Here is an 18575-nt window from a genome sequence, read left to right as displayed (position 1 = left end):
AATTTGTCAAACGGTCATGGATAATAGAAAGAACATAAACTGCTTCTTTCACATGGGACTCGAACACCGCTCTCCTGTGTCATATTCATCCATCCGACACAACCTCCTCCTGACGTGGACTTTGTTTCTCTTCATACTACGTCACCGCACTTTTCCCTTTGCTCCTGTCATAATAACTATGACCACTAGATATCGCTTAGCAATAAAACGTTGCTATGACGCTGCACAGACGACCTATGGGCTCGTTTATTTACAGGACCGTCTCAATTAAAGGCATATTCTGAAGTGGCCAGTAAAATTTGTATTTTATTCTGTTCTTCGTGTCCTTCATTTGACTCAGTTGGTTAATTGATGTTAAATGCTGTTTCACTGTATTAGATGGAATATAAAACTGTTGTGGCTCAGTACTTTTACAACATAATAACTACAATATTAAAATGTGGTAAGGTTGTCTGCCTCACAGGAGGACTCAGTGGACCACTGTTCCCATAGAGCTGAACCTCAAAGCTGCATTGGGGAGCAGCTGAGCAAATACACCACATGAATGATGTCACATTTCCCCACGGTCGGTCATTAGGGGGCAAATGGAAACACGGTGGACGTTTTCTCGTAAAGACACCGCAGGAAACAGTCAAAGCTTGACTTTTCAGTTCGCTGTCCAGCCTTGCTGAATGCCTGGTTTACAAAAACGGACAGGAAAAGGATTGTGTGGTAGATGGTATAAACACTAGAGGGAAAACAGCAGGCTGCACACAGACACACAGGGGTGTTGAACAGGGGTGGGGAGCACTGTCAGAGAGTTTCACCAAGGAGTTGTGTAACACACCTGCAAGGAGGGAAAGGAGATGACAGGACAAAAGTTGGGAGGGGGAGGAAGGGGGAGGGTGAAAGAAAGAAGGAAAGCAGCAGAGATTAATCTGTGTTCTCCTTTTTCTACTTTTTCTTCTGCTTACCTAAGCCCCTGCAACCTAACTTCCTGGGTGGACTTTAATGTAGAGAGTTAAGCACAGTAGCTGGAAGTTCTTATGATACAGTATGCCTGTAGTGCTGTGGACAAGGGGTCGCTTCTGAGATGAGTGTGAATATGGATGTATGTGATTTATGTGTGGTCAGGCGTTAATCTTATATCTCGCATATGGCAGATTATATAAAATGAAGCTGTTGAAGAATATATTTTTATGGATCACCTGCACTTAAAAGATAAAACAAAATGACTTGCACCACCTGGATTCATTGCAGTCCCCATCAGGTCACAGCATTTTAACACTTAACATTCCACCTGTGTGCTCTTTTCTTTTTCTTCTCTTCACTGCAGCCAGAGGAATTGGAGGCTCTTCACTCCCATACGTTCCGGGTGAAGACTTTCAAGAAGGCCAAGCACTGCAGCGTTTGTAAACAGACCATCATCCAGGACGGACTCGTCTGCCGAGGTCAGTCACCCCTGGTCGCTTGGACTTACTGAGGCAAATGTACTTGTGGTGATCCCACTGATTTATGTCAAACTGATTATTTTAGTCTTGTTGTGTTAAATTAGTCTTTCACATCAGAATCTGTCAATCTGCTGTTTATTTAAAGATGACAATATGCTCAAGATCCCTGCCCCCTAGTGACATGGTTGGTCACAGATGGATTGTGAATGTTGCAGTGGCAGATTATGATGAATTTCTTGTGCACCACTCACTGACAGGTCTGTTGGATCCTGACCAACCCTGTCTCCTAGAAATTGCCTTTATATGAAACTAATTTGCAATGCTTTGTAAGAAACTGTGACGAGATTATGTTTCCTATTAACATAATGAAGATGTGTTGTTAGTTTATGTATTTGGCAAGTCATAATTAATACTGAACGTATCAGTAAAATATTCACAGACAGCATATTTCTGTTTCTGTCAAAATATCTGATCATTGGTCAGCTGAATGCCACGTGGCAGAGTTGGAGTTTCCCCACTGACAGTTGCACTTTCAAAATGAATTGGTGCAAACAGTTTCTATTAGGGGCCGTTTACGGCTTGTAGCATTGCCGATTCAGCGCATCTGTCGCTGTTCAAAAAAGCATCTAGCGACAAATCTAGTGACTTTTTAGACAAGCTTTGGCTACTTAGAAGAGAGCCGCCAGTAAGTAACTTTCTCTCTGAGCAATCATTTTATTTTAAGTAAATTATTCAAAATCACAGCACAGGCTTTAGCAGCAACTTGGAAATGGATTGGAGGTTAATGGCTCACGTTTCAGTCACTATTTCAAACTTGTTCTGTCGTCTGAAAAGAGAAACAGAAAAACATGTGAATGAGAACAGCTTCATCTTATCGCACAATGTTCATTAGGTCTCAACTCTTGACCTGACTTTCACATGTTGCCACATTTGGATCAACTTACTTTAAAATTGAAATCTATTATAGATTGCTTCAGCAACATAATTAACATTCAGTCCTCATAATATTAACTCAGTTGTTTGTTTACCTTACTCTCCCCAACGAAGAGCTGAGGCCCACTGCGGGAATCTGCTCAGACCTGCTGGGACAATGAAAGCGATATCTGTTACAACATCCATCAGTGGTCTAAATGAGGATGGAGTGAGGAGTCATGCAAGGCTACCAGAGGTCACCTCCGTGTCAGGGTTCAGCCAGTCAAGTGACAGAGGAGGGCAAAAGAAGCCGCAGAGAGGCTAAGGGTTAACAGCTTCTAAATCTCCTTAATGGTGTTTACAGAAGAGGCAGTATGGTTGACTGATGGCTGAGAGATTTGCATGGTTTGATTGATGCAATAATCTTTTATAGAACAAAAACAGAAACATATTTTTCCATTTGAAAAATTTCCATTTTTAAATGTTTTTGTTGCCTTGGTTCACACTGCTGTGGCCGTTTGCTAAATAAATAAATGTTACCTTCTGTTAAGTTAATGTAACGTCACCGGGGTCCCCAGTGTCAACTTTTTTGTGCTTCAATTGTTTTTTGTGGCTTACCCAGATGCCATTTCGGGTGTGACTGACGTATAATGTGCAACATCAAACAATTGCAGGAAAGTAACTGAGATTCAATAGTAGACTTTAATGTGGTCACTATTTTCTAAACAGTGTCGATGCCAGTAAACCTTTCCCATCTGGTGCTGTGGGTTAAAAATGAAGAATATATGATCCTGGTCTGCTCAGCACGTGATGTCTTAGTGGAAATATCTGTTTTCAGACAGATAACGTCAAATGAAACCATATGGAAATGGCTGGATGTTTGGTTTGGCACATCAGGGGGGGAATACTCAGCGTGTAGCTTCCCCAGACCTGACATGACGGGTTTGGTTGTTTTTAAGGGCACTGCGTAGAAAAACAAGAGCACTCTCTGCACATTGGTATGTTTTTGGTCCCTAAAGCCGGAATTAAATTCTATTCACATTCTCATACTAGGTACTACTACTGTGATACTGTAAATGATGTTTCCTCTTGCTCTTGCTAGTACTGTATCCTTTGCATATCCAGGGTTAGTATGTTGCAGGAGCAGCCTGCTCCTCACCTATACAGTTACATGTTCACACCTGAAAGCTGCTCAGTACAAACTCAGTCTGATGTGGTGGACCTTTGATTTGAGTAGTTGGGAGTTGCATGCCTTGCTCTAGGGCACCTCAGTAATGGTAGTGAGGAAGAGGCAGATTTAACTGCTGCTCCGAGAGTTTCATCCCAGCACACTTATCAAAAGCAATCTGCTGAAACCGTGGGAAATAAATCGTACACTCTTGCACTTACTAAATAAGAACATTTAGAAAATAATCACAGTATTATTTTGTACCATTTCTTACTCCATAGAAGGATTTGTAAAATTGTGGAATGAAACTGTTGTTTATATTTTGGTAAAGTTTCCACCAATTGCACTCTCACTCTGCTGTGGATACATAATGTTCAGTTGTGCGGAGACAGTCGCTTAAATGTTCTCATAAAATGAGAGAGCAGCACCTGGGACCGTCATCTGAGAGGGCTGATTTACTGGGGAAATAAACCATCATGACAAGACTGCATTTAAGTCTATTCTGATTTAATTTACCTCAGTATGCTGCTTTTTCTAGTCATGTCTGGGTTTGGTCATGTGCACAAGCAAATGGTGTGTGTGTGTGTGTGTGTGTGTGTGTGTGTGTGTGTGTGTGTGTGTGTGTGTGTGTGTGTGTGGGAGAGATTTATGAGGACAAGACAAAGTGAAATGTAGACTCCTCCTCAGACAACAGACGTCATGTACTCTGTTTTTCTCTGTCTGTATCTCTGTCTTATGACTCATTAGATTTGCCATTTGGCCAAAACTAGAAGCAGCGAGGTTCCAGCCAGCAGCTGGTTAGCTTAGCTTGGCCTAGCATACACTCTGAGAGCAGGGGTTGAATCTGGCCTGGCTCGGTTTGAAACTGTGTCCCAATTCAAGGGCTGCATCCTTTCGGAGGACGCGGTCTACGGAGGTGTGGTCCTTTGTAGCCGTTGTAGACCGGAGGTTGGCGGTCTGGCCTACCTGTGCCTGCCCTTACCATTGCGTCACAAAGTGCGGCTCCTGTCGCCTAGCAACCTTTACAACATGTAACTTTTCCCAACAACTTGTGCCCTTGAACAGTTGTACCGTTAGCTGTTGAACTGAGCTTTTGCTGCCATATTATTTTCATCACCGGCGCACAATGAATCTTGGGATAGAGGGCCGCATTTCTCGGCTGCATTTGAAGGAGCCTTTGAAATTGGGACAGCTTAGTCGCGCCGCTGTGATGAAATCGGTCTACAAATGCAGCCTCTGAAGGATGAATTGGGACACAGCTTGAATTTAACTAAATGTGCCTACTAACATCTCTAAAGCTCAACACTTAAATCAAATTTGTTTAAATTGCATAAAATGTGTAAAAAGTGTAAAAACCAATGAGATGACATGTTCATGTTAGTGAGCTTGAAAGGTGCTGGTGGGCAGTAATTACATTCAGACAAGCAAGCTGTTTATTCCTGTTTACAGTGTTTGTGCTTAGCTAAGCTGCTGGCTGTAGCTTCATGTTGATTCCACCGATCTTAAATCTATCTATCTATCTATCTATCTATCTATCTATCTATCTATCTATCTATCTATCTATCTATCTATCTATCTATCTATCTATCTCTTAAAATAAAAAGAAGATACTATGAACATTCAACACTGAAATGAGAGAGAGACGGATGATGATGCGTCTGTAACCTAACCTGACCCAACACACAGGCGTTGTTGGTCAGGATGGAGCCGTACAGGAACCAGCTGCTCCCTCACTCATACATTACTTCCCCTCTGCTGCTCTTGTTTACTAACAGTCTCCAGTCACATGGCCTCGCAGTGACACGAGCTGTGGACTTCCTCTCTCTTCAGCGGGTTGCCAGGATACAAGGTGTTAGTTACTTTGACAATAGCATGTTGATGCAGGTCAAGACTGCAGTTTTCCACTCCAAAGGAAAAAGAAAAAAAAAAAAGAAAAAGAAAAAAGCAGCCTTCTGTGTGGTAGGGTATTTTTGGAGAAGGAAAAGTCCCTGAGGGCAGGAGCTCGGCTTTTGTATTCATTCACCGCAGTGCAGTTCAGGTTAAATGGAGGGTTTCTGTTTATTGGCAGGTCAATAAAAGGCTGTTGTGCCCTTAAAAGGTAAAACGAAAGAGACTTTAGCATTTATTATGGTTTATAAAATCCTTATATTTTTGTTTATAATTGCGTTGACCTGAATTTTCCCCTGAAACTGAAAGAAAACACAAAAAAAATACAGTTTGGTTTTGCCTGTCACAGCTGCTGCATTTAGCTTTTGCACAGCAGCAAACAGAACTTTAAAAACACCTTTAAACTCATTTACAAAGATTGTTTGAGCTGTTTTTCTGACGGGTTTTGTCCTCGTTCTGGAGGCGACCACGTCGCTGTCCCATAGGGATCCACTGTAAACACAGGTCTTTAACTGGCCGGACACACAGCACAATAGCAGGTGTGTGTGTGTGAGTGACGGAGAGTAAAGGTTATCAAAGTTCTGTTCCTGACTGCTGAGCTCATACAGCTGGTATGCAACATGTGCCGATGAGGGTTAAAACACACGCTCACAATTGGCTTCATATGGAGCTTTAGTGTCATGTGCTAATGTTACACAGACATTTTTAGTTTGTGAAAACATGTGTTACTTTAATTTCTAAAAATAGTTTCATTGCTTATCAGGGACTGTAACACTTGCTTCACCCGGTGTAGTCAGTGGCCTAGTTCATAATGCGCGCACACACACACACGCACGCACGCACGCACGCACGCACGCACACACAAAAAGAAAAGTACACAAAGCCATAACAATTAACTTAATCACCATTACTGTATTGTGTCCCTTGCATTGACAGAAGTCATTAGCCTAATAAGTGTGGCAGATGGATGAAGATGACCGCTGGGATGATGGGCAGTGACTGGCTCCCAGTCTAATATCATTATCCTAATCGACTAAACTGACTAGACTACGACTTTCCGTGAGCCTCGACTGGAGACGCAGACTCACCACGCTGTCAGAGTGAAAGGCAGAGATTCTAAACTCAGTTGGATTTCTCCTCTTATCTGCTGCTACTGTCTGATATGTTTTACATGCACATGTCTGTGCCATCAAACTGCTCAAATGGCTTTAAATCAAACCATAATATGACTGAGTTTATAGAGAAACTGAAAGTTAGGAGTTGACAACACAGTCCCCACACTGTCAGGCCCACAGCAGTTAATGCAGTTAGGGAGCCACTTGTTGGATGAGTTGAACTATTACAACTGAACTGTAGTTGAACCTCGTACAGACAGGTCTATTCAAATGGATTCAATTTGTTCAGCTCCGCATTCTTCAGGGCAAATTTGGGCTTTGTTACTTGTTGGAAAATGTTTTCCATTTCAGGCTTTTTATGCCTTTATTATAGCTGCAGTGAGAGGGAGAGAGAGGAATGTTGCAGAGAAAGAGAGAGAGAGAGAGAGAGGATGGGTTGGACCTGAACCCAGGCCCGCTGTGGTTAGGACTAAGCCTTAATGGTACACGCTCTACCAGGTGAGCCACAGAGGCGCCCGATGATTTCCATTGTTGGTGTTGGTTTGTATTAATTCATGATTGGATATGTTTCCATACTGTTGAGAAATGACACGTGATATTATAGTTTACATGATTATTGCCATTCATTAGACAGGGATATTTATTTAAACATTTTTAAGATGATTTAATTTCAACAGAATTTAATTATAATTATTTAATTATTAATAATTTCAGTATTTTATTTACATATACTATCTCTCTATATATATATAGTACACAGATATATATATACATATACATCTATCACTTCATTGCTGACAATGTTTTCATATAGTAGCATTTTCAGCTCTGTAGTTTCTAGAAATGAAGTCATTTCTTGGAGCGAGAGTTCATTCTTGATCTTTAAAAGAGTTGAGAAGTTCCATTTAGTAGCTGCTCTGGAGCCTGAGCTTCATCAGCAGAAGAAGTTGGAACAATTGCTTTGAACAGAGCTACAAATTATTTACATTTTTCTTTAAGGACTTCTCATCCATGTTGGCTTAATAGTGGAGATTCAAAAGATCATATCAGAGGATTTTCATCAGCAGATGAAGATTTGAACATCTGCATTTATATATATATATATATATATATATATATACATATATACATAAGTTATGATTGCAATTAACAACAATAACTTGCTAAAGTCCATCCGCTGATAAAGCTCAAGTGAAATTTGTGAGAAAAGAAGAATCAATTTAAAACAATTATGTTTAGTGCTGCTGGGTTACATGATTATATTTAGATAATGAAACTCTATCCAGCAATTCAACCAAAAATTTAGTGTTCCTATGGTGTGTATCCCAGCTGTAGTTTCAGGTATAACCACCAGGTGGCAGCAGAGTCCCATGTTCCTCACGGGGCAGCCCGCTTCTACCCGAGTCTACAGCTACATCTGCTGCTGACTGCCCGAGTACATTTCCAGAATTTTTCAGCACAAACTTCAATCCTGAACCTGTGCAGATTGTTTAATCCACATTTGTCACGGCTCTTGTTCTATTTACATGTTAACTGTCTGTGTTTTTGGTAGCTACTGATTGTATGAGGGGAAACAGCTGTTACAACCAAACAAAAGTCTGACTAATCGCAGTGACATAAAAACAGACAGAAAGGTAAGCAAACAGAAATTGTGTTTTGTCAGGATGAACCAAACAAATGACACAGATCTGAGTACACAGATGATTCCCTGGGAACACTCACCCAGGATTTAGTCTGCTCTTCTGCACTGTTCTCGGGAATCTCCCATGTTAAGAAAGCTTTAGCAGCTGCATGAAGGTGGGGCTTTACCCACAGAAACCCAACACTGGCAGGATGGATTTTATCTGGGGAAAATGTGTGGGCTGAATGATGACAACCCTGTATGAGTCAAACGATGGATAGTGATCACTGAGTGTCAGTAATTACCGACTGACACTTCACAGGAACTGCAGCGAGTGCACAGGAAAACGCAACTGAGCATTAGCGCGAGTGTGTAGGCGCGTGGAATCTAAAACGTTTTATCAGATGTTTTCGAACAGAGGTTTAGTCATGAGAGGTTATCAGCTGTTTACAGCCACTGCACTGCAGGAGTTGAATATATTGCATGACCTGAAGGCTGAATTGGCTCTGTAGCTTGAAAACACAAGCTATCCATCCACCCACTTCTGTGGTTGTTGTGTGGTGTTAATAGCTCTGCAAGGATATGAAGCTGTTGCGTGACAGGTTGGTTGGTGGTTGATTCTGTGATAAATGGATTGTATTTACAGTATTTAGTGATTTTCTTGTCTTATCAACCGCTCACAGCAGTTTACAATGGCTCACATTCATACAACGCTTTTCCCTACACATACACATTTTTTGTTTTTTCCATGCACGCACATTCACACACTGTTGGGGGCAATTTGGGGTTCAGTATCTTGCCCAAGAACACTTCAAAATGCAGACTAAAGGATTCTGGACTCAAACCTCCAACCTTCCAGACTGGAGATAGACTGTGGTCCAGTCTACCTCCTGAACCACAGCTGCCTGATTCAAGTCCTGATTCTATCCTCTTTTTTTCCATCCTTGTCCCACTCCCCAACTTTGAATGCACTGTGAATGATCGATTCAAGCCGGAGCGTGATGGAAAGGGACAAATGCTCCACAGCGTGAGTGGGTTTTCAGCCACTGTGCAGAGATGTTTTCAGGTCGCGAAGAAAAGTTCACAAAAACCGGCTTGTGGAGACATGTTATGAGCAGTAGGGTTGTTTACAGCTTTTACATGGAGACTACAGCTCAAGACTAAGCCAATATTTTATCTCTCAATACTTCTGAGGGGCCTAACCCCTCTCTGGCACTCAGCCTGAAGCCCATTGGTTCCAACTGAGGACATGAATCTTTAAAAGCAGGTCCCAAATATAACATTTCAGCCTTAAAAAAAATCTAAATAATTTACTAAAATAGCTATGCACTGTAGTTTTGAGCGGACATTCCTCCAACAGCAGGAAACTGTGCATTCATTGAGGACTATTTTCAGCTGCAGATTAGTAAACACATCTGGTGTGCTACTGTTTATTTACAGCAGCAGGATGATGTGTGTGGGATCGCCTCAACAAAATCTACAATGCCATTGTTCATCATAATGAATGAACATGTCAGCCAGTGCAACAGTGCGGCTCAGTGATGTGTTTTTAATGATTTTTTGAACTACAGCGGAGCTCCGTTGCACAGAGACGTCACCTGTTACTGCGATATGGAAAAATATAGAATACTGAATATTGATAATATTGTCACTGCGTTCAAGAGTGTAGAAAATCAAGTTTGTCCAGCAGTGCATTCATTGTTTCTGCAGAATCACTTGTGACTTCTGTTCACAGTAGACACCATTAAATAGATGAAAGTTACATGTGGACAAGGACTTCTGAAAACAATACTAGTCTAAATATATAAAAATAATGATAATTGAATTTGGCCTATAGTTATTTTTTGCATTATCATGAGCGCCACCTGGAGTCCAAACATTTTCAGTTTTCAAATTTCCACCCCATCAAACACTGAGTACTGTAAGAGAGAGAGAAGTCATTAGTTCACAGAGTTAGTATGTGTCATGTGTATGACGTGCTGTGTATGCTAGTACACTGTATGTACACGTGTGGGTGCTCACGTGTTTGTGACTGTGCATGAGAGGGAAGAGAGAGAGGGCGGGAGAGGGATGGAGAGAGTGAGAGTGAGGGGAGGGGGGAAGAGGAAATTCTCCAGCCCTGCCCTCTGATTGTGTTCGGTGCTGAAAGGGGGTCCAGCCCAGCCCGGTGGGAGTACACACTCATTCCAAGGGACCAGGAGAAGGAAATGGCCCAGCTTCAGTCACCACCACCCCCACACCCCACCCCGCCTCCATAATTTTTTCCCCCCTGATGCTGTATAGCATACCACAGACCCAGAGTCAGATAGCAACTAGTGTTCCACACTCATCATCATCTCCTCATTCAGACCGACTCCCATCCCCGCTGTCCTTTCATATTCTTAATGATTGATGTGAGCAGTTGTTGCACCCCCACTATATTATTCATCCAATATCTTCTCTTCTCTTCAGGCATCTTCTCTCTCCTCACCCCTCAAACACCGTCGCAACCCCACCCCCTTTTTTCTTCCTTCACTCCACCAGGAACATTTCTGTTTATTCTCCAAAGCTCCAACTTCCTAACAAGGTAAAGCCTAACCCGGGCTCTTTGTGCTCGTCGCTTTCACACCCAATATGGAAGTCCTGCTTCTTCCCATGTGGCTCAGGAGTGGTGTTTACCGGGGACTCACGTGCTGGAAACGGCACTGGACATCGTCCCGATGGACAGGCACATGGCTTTAATGCTTATCAAGCAAACAGCCATGTATGTTTGAATTTCATAACCAAGAGAGCATTCCCTGTGACTTATGTCACATCCAGTACGTCAAAAATACTTTGTGCAGGCCTCAGTGAACCTTCCTTCTCCACTGATGGAAGAAGTATGCAGATTCTTTACTCAGGGTAAAATAGTAATATTACAGTGTGGAAATGCTGTAGTATACGTATTCAGAATACAGAATATCCCTCAGGTAAATGTACTTAAAGTATCAAAAGTGATGAAAGTCCTCATCATGCAGAGTTGACCCTTACAGTGCATTTTAATACTGTATAAGCAGCATTTAAATGTAGCAGATAAATGTGGAGCAAACGTTAAATACTTGTTATGTTCTTTGGTACTTTAATTAACAGTAATGGATCCTTCTTTTATTAATTTTTTTATGAAGGTATCACATGATTTGTATGTAAAATCTTAAAGGGCCTGCAGGTGTTTTCACTTCTGTTGTGGCGCTGTGATCGGTTTGACATCTCACTCAGCTTCTGCTGACTGACTGTGTGTCTCTCTCAGGACAGAGCAACTCAGCCAGTTATCATTCTTAGTGCAGTTTGCTGAAATCACGTGTTTCCTGATTTACACCTGACTACAGGTCAGAGAGAGAGAGAGAGAGAGAGAGAGAGAGAGAGAGTGTGTGTGTGTTTGTGTGTGTGTGTGTGTGTGTGTGCGTGCGTGTGTGTAACTAGTAACTGTAGTTGTAGAATAAATGTAATGAAAAAGTACAATATTTTCCTCTAAAATGTAGTAAAGTAGATGTATAAACATAAATTGGAAATACTCAAAGTACAAGTACTTCAAAATTGTAGTTAAGTAAATCTACTTAATTACTTTTCACCACTGCCATTCTTGTGTTGTACCATATAATAAAATGTAAAATACTTCTTGTAGGTCCCATTGTGGTCATTTAACACTTTTAGTTTGTTAGTTCAGATAATCAGCAATTGTAGCAGAAATGCCAAGTACAGTGTTTTATATGATGAACAGACTGCATTGATACAGCACAGCTGCCTCTCGTTCACCTGTTTGGGGCTCAGACTCATGTTGACGGGAGGAGCTGGGAATCAAACCATCAACCCTGTGATTACTGAATGACCCGCTCCGTCTCTTAAAGCCAGAGCTGCTCTGTAAACATAGACTATACTCTCTCTCATAAAGGCTCCGTATCCACCTTCTGCACTAACCCCAGGCGGATGTCTTTGTGTTTTGGACTTTCTCACAAAACAAGGATTTCCACTGCATCACATTGAGCTCTGGGAGATTGTGATGAGGATTCTTCACTATTTTGTGACATTTCATAGCTCGTCAGGAGAACTGATTAATCACTCAACCGGAGAAATCATCAACTTGTTAATTGGCAGAATTGAAAATGAACTTTGTGGGTTGGAATGAAACGAAATGCATTTGTCTGCTCATTCACAGTCTGCTGCTCCAGACTTTGTATAACTTAATGTGCTCCAACATTTTTGTCTCAGTCTGGAGTCGCTCTCTGCCCCGGACTCTGTTCGGTTCGACCATGGGAACTCTCTCTGGAGGACATGGAAATGTGTATCCCGGTAGGATTTCACTGTGCCACCCACATTTGAAGGCCTCTAATTAAGGAGTCATACTGACTTTTAAATGTCACCCCCCGAAATGCAAATATAGTCCTGCGAGTGCTTAAATAGAAACTAAGTGCACCATGATGTAATTACACATTTGGCTCAAAAAAAGGAAGCTTCTCACTTTCCCCAGTTTCAGCACATATGCGCTCCTCGTCTACCGGTTTATTAGTGGCGCAGACAGTTAATGCACGTTGCATCTTGTGTGCTAACAGTGAATTTTATTTTTTCCGTACATCTGATATAAGTTATAGTATCAATAAATGAGGAGTTTTATTAGTGACATGTCAATCAAGTAAAACATGGCTGCATGTGGGTTTCCTAAAATACCAGTCTCCTCAAAATGAGTAAATAATGCTGGTGTGTCTGAAGAAAGGAAAAGAAAAATGAATCACGGTTGGATATGATTCAAGGTCTTGTGGCTGTCGGCTTGACCCGTAGCTGATCTGAACACTTAACCTCTGACCCTGGAACAGGCTAAGGTCTATTTAAGGTTTGCAGTGCATCCAGAAAGTATTCAGACCCCTTTCATTTTGTTCACGTTTTGTTATGTTGCAGCCTTATGCTAAAGTAGTTTAAATGAATTTTTCCCTCATCAGTCAACACTGAATACCTCATGATTACAAAGCAAAAACTGGATTTTTGACACTTTTGCAAAATTCATTAAGAAGGAAAAACTGAAGAATGATTAGGCCTCCATAAACTACGTAGATATTCAGATAAACACTTGAAATGTAGCTCAGGTTCCTCCCATTTCTCTTGATCATCTTTGAGATGATTCTACACCTTGATTGGAGTCCACCTGTGGTCCAATCAGCTGATTGGACATGATTTTGAAAGAATCACCTGTCTTGTATAAGACCTCACAGCTGACAACAGAGAAAAAAGCCATTCTCTCAAGTCTCTCCTTTTTCCTCGTCTGAATCTTCACTGGATCGAGAGGGTGGATCTTTGGAAGTAAACAGTAGAGCACGTGGTTTGAAGAACAAAGGGTTTGAGGGCTTTGTTTGGGGAATATAATGTGTGATTAAGGGACATACTGTACATCAAAGAGAACAAAGTTTTTAAGAGGCATATCTGAGGAAAGAAAGATTACAGAGATGATAAGGTTCCTAAAACATTCGACTGATCTGCACTTTCACACAGTGTGGGGACTGGCCTCCTCCCAACTTCATATCAGTGACTTAACAACTAATCACAATGGATATTACACTTGCTTTGAAAAATGTGGCTCGAGACAGGAAGAATAACTCATTACATAAGGTGAAGCGTGTTCCAGTAAAAGCATACAGTCTTCTCTTTATTTGGAAAGCCCATACCTCAGCACACTGAGCTGTGTTTTCACTCTCTGTCCTGCGAGGGGGATCTGACAATTTATGGGCCGACACTCCAGGTGCTCTCCCCTATTGACCCTTATTTGTAGACGCAGTGGGAGTCTGCACAGAGGGCTTGAGGGTAGAGGGGAAGCTGCAAACAATGTGTTGAAATCCTATTAGCTAAAAAACTTTTTAAATCTTATTTCACTACATTTTCTAGGTTTTTATGAATTCAATCTCAACTGTAAACCAGACGTAGGCTAACATCGCCTCCTTCTGATGAATGGAAACTTTAGGCTGTTGTGTTTTTCAGCCGTGCTAACATCAATGTCCAGAGTGAAATTTCTTCACAAATACTGAATTAAATACCTTGAACTTTTGTACTTTGTTCCATTGGATGAACTATAATAACTTGAGTGATTCCTTGACTTTTCATATGACACTATCATCAGATCACAACTCAGATTTTCCACATGCTGGTCAATGTACATACCTGCTATATTACTGCCACAGAGTGCTACAGGGATGATGTATTTTTGTGGGCCAACCTGGATGTTAGTTTCACCCTGACCCTTTTGGATTAAAGCAGAAAATAAACTCCGTGCCAAACAAAAGTTTATGATATCAACACGTTTTGTGCAGCAGGATCATTTTAACTAATGATCATCACTTTTTTGATGTTTGAAGCCTAAATACTAAAAACAAACTACTACCACGTTCACATGACTTCTATGTCACCACCGCTTAACTTCCAATTTGTAGTTTGATTTAGCTCTGACCTCTTCTACTAAAGCCAAAGTAGAAATCAGAAGTGTGAAGTGGAGAGTTGTATATCGAGAAAGAGAGAAATAAAATATCTTGAATTACAGACTGGATTAAAAGTTGGTCAGTCTTTCGGTGTTGTGAATATAAAATGTTGAACGTTGTCATTAAAATAGTTGTTGACTCTACTATTATGTTGTATGTTTGATGTAAAGCTGCTCACGGTGTCTTTCAGAAAAATGAATGAAGCCTTTGACAGGGAGCCAATGTCCTGAGAGCACAAAGATAACACTGGGCAGCATTAGCCCGCTAACAGCAGATGATATTTGACTTTGACCGCAGAACAAACACTCTGTGGAATTTGAATGAACCTCTTGCTTTTTCATACCTCCTTGACAACTGCTCAAAGTCATGATTCAAGCTGAACCACACTGTTTGGATTTCTCCTCAGTGTTTGGGAGATTTTTATGAACTGTAAAGTTAATTTCATTTTTCCCCCTTTTTCTGTTTTCTCTAGTGTGCCGAATAGCTTGCCACAAGAAATGTGAAGTCAAGGTAAGAATCATAATATTTTTTAAAAATGTTAAATTATTTTTTTTTTTTACTTTAACATGTAAAAAGTGTGTGCGAAAGTTTTCCAAATAATCTGAACACACTCCAATCCACGTGAGTTTATTGGGAGGAAATATTATGTTTTAGGCGGAGTCAGCTACTCCTCAGGATGTGTGTGTGTGTGTGTGTGTGAGAGTATGTGTGTGAGTGTATATACATGCAGATGTTGGGGTAGGTGGAGTTTTGGGAGTTTATGTTCTGCAAAAAATCTTAAGAATGTCTAAACAAGTGCTCTTTGTACCAGAACGTGTTTAGATTGGATGAACCCTTGCGTTTTGGAGATTGCCCTGTGTCTAGAAATAAAAGACCTCTGGATGGAACCGTCGCCTGATTCATCTTGTTTTGGGAAGGGCAAAGAGCACGTAGAAGAAAATGAGAGGGAGAGCGCTGGAGCTGAAGTTCCTGCAGGGTTTTTTAACGGAGGGAAAGTCACGTGTTTTGTGTGTGTAAAGGTACAACTGCCATATGGGGTTTATTGTAGGATTTGCACACGAGTATGTGAACACACACATACAAATGCACACCTATATATATATACGTATATACACACACCCTTCATCTGGTATCTATTATAGAAATGGGTCCTACTTGCCAGCTTTGCCCCCTCTTTTACTCACAGGAAATGCCAGGGGCAGACAGGCCGCACTAAATACGAGGTGTGGGCTCTGGTGAGCCATGTAGGACAGGCCTCCAGTGGAAAGCTAGCAAACAAAATGGCTGAAATGATAAGCCCAACCCATGCAACCTTGCCCATTTGACCTGGCATTGTAAATTTAACAACTGAAAGTGGCAATAAATTTCAAAGATTTAATGAATGGGTTCATCAATATGACAAAAAAAAAAAAAAAAAAAAATCCACTACCTTTCAGTGGTAAGCATGCCAAGTTAAAAATTTTTATTTTCCCAGGTGTTGATATTTCCATCTGAGATTCCTGGCTCCGCTCATTGGTAACATTTTTGTGAATGAAACCCATCTCATGAACATGCACCGGCTCAGGAAGACATGGCATTCATCAGGCTGTGCCGTTGGAGCAGAGTCTGGTGAATCTAAGCATCTGTACCTGTGGAGCACCTGCACAAGCAAAAGATTTAGGATAAGAATCCCAAAATATTATTGCATGAGGCCCTTTGTCTGGTCTTGATTTAACCTTGGATTTATCAAGTTAGAAAACTGCTTTAGAGCTAGCTATCTAATTGAGCTAGCTTCACAACTAGCTATGATGAGAATATTAAATTACTGAAATCCTGCTGACACTAATATTTTCAACCAATAACTTGTAAAAATTAGAGATGATTAGCGACTCGTGTCCCCTGTTAATCTTTTGTGAATTATTGATTAATTAACAATTATTTCCACTAGATATTTTGTCCCATGTTAGTGCTCTATTTGGGGACTTCTGTGTGAAGTTGTTGGTGATTTATTTATGTCTGCTGTCCCCTGTATGAGTGCTGTATGAATAGAGCTTATTGAGGATAAATATAGAGCCAAAACATAGGGTGGAAAATGTCCTTTTTCCTCTTTTTCCAGAACAACCCACTCAAATTTTTATGTTGCCGTTTTGAAGAACAAAGCGTGATGAATGAAAGCGTAGGCGACGGGCTTTGTCCATAACATTTGGATTTCAGGAAGCCAGAGGTCAAATCAGCTTGGGAGAAGACGTTACAGGAGCACAGAACATACTCCCAGTGTCTTTATACACAAAAGCGAAACTTTCCATCTCCGAAAAAATCACAGCAGCATTTCCTTTTGTAAACATTTCAACCGAAATATGTCATCGCTCCGGCAGGAAGCAATTTGCTAACAAGCCTGAGATGAAAAACAAGGGAGTGACCGCGACAGGGTGAAGCATGATCACTGCTGGCACCCAGTCGGGCCTGTGAGACCAGCGGGTACGTTTTAAACCAGATTAAGCTCTTTTCTATGGGCTGTCAGTCATATACAGTATGATCTTCTGTTGCGAATCTAAACCCTCGATACTAATTTTAAGCTGGGACGATTTTCCCAAGCACACACTACAGTTATAAATCTCTGTCTGAGGATAACATGTGGCCCATATTTAACCTGACCGCTGCAAACAAATGGTCAGACCTGTGTGTGAACACATGTGTCCCCAACAGTTTAGGTGTGTTTACTCACAGCTGGATGTGAAAAATGCTTTAAATCTTGTCAGTAAAATTTCACTTGTGGGTGATGACAGGAAGGAGCCAGAAAGGGTGCATTAGATCACCTTGGGGGGGTGGAGACAAGAATAATTTCCGTGTACATTTTTCCTGCATATGGAGTAACTTTCCATTCCTACGTCCCTGACTCTGTCACGTCTTCTTCCTTTGCTCGAACTTACTTTCTAAAAAGGAAAGGGGCAGGATGTCTGGGATTTTCTTGCTGTACTGCTGTGAAAGCATTAAGGAAAGGTAAAACCTCTGACTACTTAAGAGCTTATAGTCTGCTCACGCTAATTTCAGTGTAATAGCAGCCATGGTAGAAGCTCCCACTCTGCACCTACCATTCAAAAAATGCAACATCAGTAGATTTGGTAAGAGTTGCGTGCACTGTTTTTGTAGCGTCACTGAGGTGAACCTGTATTCAAATCTTTCACTGTTGTGCAGCAAAACAGTTTCCCTTTGTGCTGGAAAGCGATGCAGCAGATTTCCCTTTAAGTCACATACAATATAAACATATCATACAGTATAATATGTTTCTCCCACTCTTAATGGATGAAAGTGATTTGTTAACTTGCTGTTTTTTTTTTTTTAACTCGTGTTGCACACAATTCAATTTCCCTACTGCGGGCTAATGTGAGTCGCACTTATACTGGGGAAGAAGCTGAGTTGCTGAGAACCAATCGGATTACATTGACCCTTTGTTGCCCGTCAAGTGAGTAAAGAACTCTGAGAAAGCAAAGTTGAGGAAAACGTATTCACTGTGGCTCCACTAGTTTTTCATTCTCTGCTCCAAAATGATGAAGCATTTGTTTTCATTTTTCTCCGCTTCTGAATTCTCAGAATTCATGTTTGCAGTGTTTCTTTGTGCTGGCTGGCCTCCAATGTGTTTGATTGTTATTTCAGAGTTGTTATTTGTGACCCCTTCAGTTCCTTTCACTGACCACAACATGTTTCAGTTGGAGAACTGTTGTTTGCAGCTTGCTGATGGACATGTCCTTGTGTAGCCCATCATGTGCGCCAGATGTAAAGCTGTGAATTGCTCCTTTGTGTTGCCGTGTGTGTTAACAGTCTTCGTAGCGCTGGTTCTTAGGTTGTCTCTGAATCCTTTCATGCTCCACAAATATCTTTCAGTTGCAGCTCTCGGCCTCTTTTCCATCATTGTCGCACACTGATCCATCTCTTCCATCATTACAATATTAAAATAATTAGTTGCATTGAAAATAAATGTATGAATTTAAT

The 18575-nt window shown here is 41.1% G+C and overlaps 1 protein-coding gene across 10 annotated transcripts in view; it reads left to right on the top strand.

The window, feature by feature from the left end:
• tns1b (tensin 1b) overlaps window positions 1–18575 on the top strand; it is a 169781-nt gene that overhangs the window by 53769 nt on the left and 97437 nt on the right. For all 10 annotated transcript variants that reach the window (XM_056389770.1, XM_056389766.1, XM_056389765.1 and 7 more), the window contains exons 2-3: window positions 1316–1430; window positions 15079–15116. In XM_056389770.1, coding sequence (XP_056245745.1) covers window positions 1316–1430; window positions 15079–15116 — 153 coding nt within the window. The remainder of the gene's footprint in view (window positions 1–1315; window positions 1431–15078; window positions 15117–18575) is intronic.

Source organism: Seriola aureovittata, chromosome 11 (genome assembly GCF_021018895.1).
Source record: "Seriola aureovittata isolate HTS-2021-v1 ecotype China chromosome 11, ASM2101889v1, whole genome shotgun sequence".
NCBI classification, from domain to species: domain Eukaryota; kingdom Metazoa; phylum Chordata; class Actinopteri; order Carangiformes; family Carangidae; genus Seriola; species Seriola aureovittata.
The sequence above is the reverse complement of the archived record's forward strand: the minus strand, read 5'-3'. Positions and strand labels throughout refer to the sequence as shown.